General features: G+C 38.7%; 1 protein-coding gene across 1 annotated transcript in view; it reads right to left on the bottom strand.

The window, feature by feature from the left end:
- LOC104523273 (vezatin-like) overlaps positions 1-5,856 on the bottom strand; it is a gene marked incomplete at its 5' end in the record, with an annotated part of 6,434 nt that extends 578 nt beyond the window's left edge. The window contains 3 exons of the mRNA XM_010165807.2: positions 1-250; positions 4,129-4,336; positions 5,756-5,856. The exon at positions 1-250 is cut by the window's left edge and continues 578 nt beyond it. Coding sequence (XP_010164109.1) covers positions 1-250; positions 4,129-4,336; positions 5,756-5,856 — 559 coding nt within the window. The remainder of the gene's footprint in view (positions 251-4,128; positions 4,337-5,755) is intronic.
- Between the last annotated feature and the right edge of the window lie 408 nt (positions 5,857-6,264).

Here is a 6,264-nt window from a genome sequence, read left to right as displayed (position 1 = left end):
ACTCTTTCTTCAGCCCCTGTAGAAACACCTTCATCAGTAGTGCTGCCTTTGTTTTTCTCCATCCCAGGGTCTTCATACAAATATTCTGTCCTGCTTTTATCAGCAGCATTCACTTTTGGATTTGAGTCTTTTTCTTCAGATTTATCACAGCTTTGGCTGCAGTCCTGCTTTTCTGCATCTGAATTCATATGCGATTCCAAATTATTTAGTAGTTTCAGTGGATCTACAGGAGACAAGGGTTTCACTGCAGCTTAAAAAGGGGGGAAAAAAATTAAATGATAACTAAAAGCAAGCTGCTATATATAAATAATTTATTTGTGTCTGAAAAGATGCAAGATTGTAAGGGTCAAAATGACTTAAAAAAACCCCAAACCAACAGAAACAAAAACCACAAACAAAACTTAAGATAAAGCAGTGTTTTCTAATCACAAAGCTGAAGTGAAATGTGATAGCTGCTTGTTTTGACTACTCCTTAAAATCTGTGACTAAAGAGACAGCACAAAAGTGATGATGTTTAAAACCAGCAGCAAACACAGATGATGCATTCAATGTTAAAGTAAAACCAAGTAAAACTACTGCACTGTATACAGATTCGAACTGTCTTGGTTTTAAACAACAGTTTACCTAATCCAATAAAGATAGCTGGTACATGAAAAAGTATAGGCAATATCTGATCTCACACACCACAACATATAAATACAACACATATTCATACAGCCAGGTAAGGTGTCCTCACAAATAAAGTGTGGTTTAATTTAGCCTCTCTTGAAGTTAGTAGCAGCAGCGAGTCCCATTGCCAGCAACGGGATGCTTGCCAGGAAGTCTCTCCTCCCAGTGTTAAGGGTTAGTGTAACTCGGTACGATCATTTCTTGACGAACAGACGTCTTTCTTTTTAAGAAAACGATATAATGTCCATTTCCAAGTACCAGATTCCCTAAACTGAAGTAGCTCCATTAGAGTAGCAGCACGAACATAAATGAGAGCGGCAACAGCAGATTCCCCAGTAGCATTTCCCTTTCTAATTCCATTCTGACTTTACCCCTGTAAGCAGAGATGAAAATAACTCTGGGAAATACACAAACTTTTCATGGGAAACAAAATTTACGGTATTAGGATTTTTTTCACTGCATCCTATTTCAGTAATGTTTACTTTAGCTAGCTGAAGGCAGGCACATTGTTATGGCTGTCACATTGATAATTATTGTCATTAGCACACTGAAAGACTGTGGCTTTGGATTTGTATTGTTTTATTTGTTTTAAAACCTTATATACCAAAGTAGCGCTGTACCAGACTCTTCTCAATTGTTAACAGGGTGGTTCTTTCCCCATCCTGTAAAAAAACATGCTGCTGCTTAATTCTGCTCATTTGCTTGAAGAGGCAGGAATATGCACAGTAATCTTATCATTTGAGAGCAAACTTGTTGCCTACTTCCTCTGAAGAATAGTTCCAAAGCCAAAATTTCTTGAAAAATACAGATACTTCAGACTGGTAGCTGGCCAATTTGCTGAACTGATTAGTTAATAAGCAAGGCAGAATTCATAAATTCTCAGAGTGTAGCTTTCCAAATCTGAGGAAAAGGTGTATAATAACTGTTGTATGGACAAGGTGGGAGAAGGGAAAGCAGCTGGGTACAATGCAACCCCTGACAGAAGGAAGGAGAAAGGAGAAGAAAGGCTAGGAGTGATTTTGCATGAGAAGGAAGTTGGTTTATAATGTTTGACAATGAAAATGAAGCAACTTCACAGACCTCTTCTAAAGCACTTCCGTTTTACTGGCTCAACAGGATGCCAAAAGACCAAAAATATAAGCTCACCTGTACTGCCATAAATCACCTACTGCCCAGACTGTAGGCAGTATTACTGTGGTGCTGGGCCTGGGCAAATTTACTTTATTCTGGTGCTCTGCTAAGGTGATATTTTTCTTCTGGAATCCAACCTATCGTCTCCAGTTGACTTCATGCTGTGTTCTTTATAGACATATCAATTTGTTTGGAGCTGACCTCTTTTATGTGGAAACCCTCAGTAGTCCCTCCATCAACGAAACAAAAGCCCTAACAAATCAGAATGGCTTGCTAGCGAGGTGCACTGACTAACAGATTTAAGCCTTTGAATCTTTCAAGATGTTTTTTTCACAATAATCACAAGTTAAGAGAACGCAGGATTTCTGAAGTATGATCATACTCTAAAAGCAAGATTTAAGAGGGCCATGAAAACATGTCCTGTCATGGCCATCCATTGTCTTGGGCCAATGGAGACAAGAATATGAGCCTTTCTGAGTTTAAATCTTCAAGATAAAGCCAACAACAGATATGGAAAGCACAGCTCACAAAAACATTTCTTTAAGGAATGACCATGCGTATGGATAAAGTCTGCAGCAGTAATATGTCATGGTCCCTTATGTCACATTTAACTGACTCGTGTTTCCTTTGAAGAAATAATGAAGAAATTCCTTATAACCAGTAGATGTTATGTCTGCTGTCCATATCAGTCTTTTAGATTACACACACACAGTCTTTGAGCCAAAAGGAGATACTAATAATTACTTTCATGAACCACCCTCATGTTTTCCAGTTTTGTACAGAATGGAAGTAATCAATGATTAGTCCTACGCAACTGGAGGAAATCAGACTTTCCTCCCTCCCCACCACTGAATCTCTAATCCTAAACCAATGTAATATCTATACATGGAAAGGAAAGGAACCAACATGAGCCACAAAGGCTTTCAGGTGAACAGTTACTGAAGATTACAGAATTCAGCTGACTCTTTCCAGCTACGGCCACAAATGGCCTGAGGATATACCGATGTGGACAGGTATCAGCTGCTAACTTAGATAAGGAAGTATCCTATGCAAGCTCTCCTGGCAAGAACTCTTTCTGCATTAGTCCCTAGATCTGTCAAGACTTGAATTGGTGGTAGGATTCCTTCCTTCTCCCTTCAACAGGGAAGAAAGGAAGACTTGAAGACATTTATGTGAAGAGTTGTGCGGTGTTGCATCTAACACCAGAGCGATAATACAGAAATCCTACTCTGGAGCAGACTCTGATGCAATCCGATGTTTTAATTTTTTTAACTCAACTAGAAGAGAAGTCAATACCAATGGCCAAGTGATTTATTTTACTATAGTTGTAGCTAAATGGACATAAAGAGGAAAGTTGTGAAGAACAGATACTTTTGTGGGTTTAATGTCAAAAGAAACAGTCTCGTGAATAGGTATGGTCTGTTACGTTACTGTGTGCTCCTACTAAAGTGTTGACGGACGGAATCCATAGTCTGTTTTTCTGGCAAACACTGGCAGAGGCAGAATCCTTGGATAAACTGCCAGACCCGACGGTTGTTTTTCTTAATATAGAACATGAAATTTTTTAGAAGGCTTTTCCTAACCTGTTTTTAAGAGGAAGGGATGAAAATGAGAAAAAAGGAAAAAGACAAACTATTGTCAATTTTAAAAATAATAAATCAAACAGCTCAAGCAGTGAAAAGAATCAAGTTGTATCCGGTCTTATTTCTGGAACAGACACAGACTGTCTTGTTGAGGCAAGAGAAATTTTCATATTCCTGCCTTGAAGTGCAAGTGGATGGAGCTACCCAGCAGTCCTCAGAGTTAGTAAAGGCTAATTTGAAAGAACTCTTCTTGTTAGGGTTTGTTTTGTTTTTTGTTGGTTTTTTTTAATGTTTGAAATCGTATTCTGTATACTCACTCTCTCACTGAAACAAAAACCAGTCTTACTCTTTTATGACCCTGTTATATTTCAAAGCCTAGCTCTTTAACCTATGTATTTTTCAAGTCTGGGATAATTTCTGATGGTTTCTTTAAATTCTGAGAAGTAATTTATTTATGCACTCTGATTAAAATTAATAGTTACTGGAAAGCCATGAGAGAAAGCCAGTTCAGTTTGCATGGGCCTGACAGTTCTCTTTATGCTGTCTTAATAGTTTGTGTGTTTAATATTTTAGCTCAAAATTTTTTTAAGAGCCACATTCTCATTTCTCTGAGTTGTTTTCAATATATAGTAAAATGATTGCTACAAGTAATAATTCTAAGAATTCTAACATAGTCAGAAGCTGATGGCAAACAAGACACTTACCCTTTCTTAGAAAGAAATTAATTTCCAAAAGCAATGCTTACCATGGTCGCTGAATAGCAGCTGTTTCCATTTCTGTCTTTCTATTTCTGAAGCTTTAAATCCCAGTACAGATTTCAGTTCTTGTAGCACTCTCTTAGATTCCTGTCTCTCTCGTTCTTGTCTCTGTCTTTCTTCCTGGGAAAAACAGTAAAAATCTTCCCTTTTGTATTCATTCTCCGTATCTGAATAATCAACATATGCTTCCAATTCCTAAAGAAAGAAAGAAAGAAAAAAAAATTTGATCTTCACCACCAGTGTAGACCCTGTCCTACAAGCTGATGCATGATCAAGTGATCTCAACAGAAGCCAGCCACAGTAAAAGGATGGAGCCCTGTTTGAGCAGAGCCAGTGGATCTGACACTGCTCTCAGTTATACTATTTGTGTAATTTTGGAGCAAGTCCACTCATTTCAAGTTAACATTATTGCAGTCACCCAAGATTTACTTTCATACACGAGTATGATCAAGTGATACATCTTGAAAACAGGAATCCATTTCCCTATAATTACAGGTGGAAATAAGCAATGCCAATGAGGGTTTCTTTTTTAATTTCAATTTACACCATAAGAAAAGCAATTCTCCCTCAGTCAGGCATCTTTGTAATTTAACTTATGTAGATCCTTACTGTTGAGGATAGCGAACTCCTCCTCTGATTTTAACTACACTGGCTTACAAGCGTGAAAAAACAGAGCTCCATTTATAACAGACAGCCAGTGAAGTTGTTAGTCCCAGCTCTTTGATATGTAAAAAATGTAGAGAGAATACATGTGGGGTAGGCCTGGGAGAAGGTGAGGGAGGGACAGAGCAGAGCATGAGTGTTCAATCTGCTTTCTGAATGCATCTGCCACTCAGTTCTGGGATGGAGGAGTCCAGCCTCTCTTCAAGACAGCCTGACCATCACACAAAGAATTACAGAATTGCAGGGACTGGAAGGGACCTCAGGAGATCACCTAGTCCAACCCCTCTGCCAAAGCAGGTGCCCTACACCAGGTTACACAGGAAAGTGTCCAGGTGGGTTCTGAACATCTCCAGGGATGGAGACTCCACAACCTCTCTGGGCAGCCTGCTCTAGTGCTCCGTCACCTTTACAGTAAAGTTTTTCCTTAAATTTGTGTGGAACTTCCAGTGTTCCAGTTTGTGCCCATTGCCCCTTGTCCCGTCACCGGGCAGCACCAAAAAGAGCCTGGCCCCATCCATTTGACCCCTGCACTTTAGGTATTTATAGACAACGTAAAACTGTTCAGTGTCACACTCCTGCTTTAGGTATCCAAAAACGCAGAGATTACTCAAACGGAAGACCGGCTGGTTTGTTCTGGAGCTTGTCCCTTTTGCAGCTGTGTTACCATTTTTTTTCTCTATATTACTCTGTGTTGCTGTCTCCTTTTGTCGCTTATTTCTAATAATATATATGAGAAGTGAATGCTAGTGCTCTTTTTTCTAGGATAGTGAATACCCATGAAATAGCAAAAGGAATATATGTAATTTTAAGTCCAACTATGAAATGGCACTGACTACCTACTTGATCTGTCTTGGTAAGACAAGGTCGCTGCACATGTAACTGCAAAAGGAATGGATACAGCAAACAGGCCCCAATTATTATTTTAAATGGTTCTATTTTTTTTTTTTTTACCTGCTCTTCAGGGATTGGATCTTTGTTTTCTATGTATATGGCAGGCTGTGTTAAAGGTACTGTAGTATGCTGTAGGTTGTCACAGGAAACTTCAAGTTTGCCTTTGGGGGGAAAGAAGAAAAGCGATTAAAAAAAAAAAAAGAAAAAGATTGAGTGTTGAATCGTGTTTTTGACTCACTTAGGCAGAGTCCAGGCATTTTCATCAGACAGGACTGGCACACATGAAAAAAAGGGTGAGAAAGCTGATTGGAATACATTGAAACACTGTTGGAGAGCACTTAAATAACAGCTATTTTGATATAAGCTGGGTCTCATAAACTCATCTTGAAATTCTTCAACTAACAAATCTCGAAATTTTTATAGACTTCGAAAAACCTGCAGACAGCAAGAAAAATTGCTTACACCAGAAAAGAGACTTGGTGTCCAAGTTTAAAAAGAGAACTAAAATAGTAAAATTTTAGGCAAATCAGCTCCAAAGCACAGAATCACAGAATCGTAGGGGCTGGAAG

This window comes from Antrostomus carolinensis, unplaced genomic scaffold (genome assembly GCF_000700745.2).
Source record: "Antrostomus carolinensis isolate BGI_N321 unplaced genomic scaffold, ASM70074v2 scaffold6284, whole genome shotgun sequence".
NCBI classification, from domain to species: Eukaryota; Metazoa; Chordata; class Aves; order Caprimulgiformes; family Caprimulgidae; genus Antrostomus; species Antrostomus carolinensis.
The sequence above is the reverse complement of the archived record's forward strand: the minus strand, read 5'-3'. Positions and strand labels throughout refer to the sequence as shown.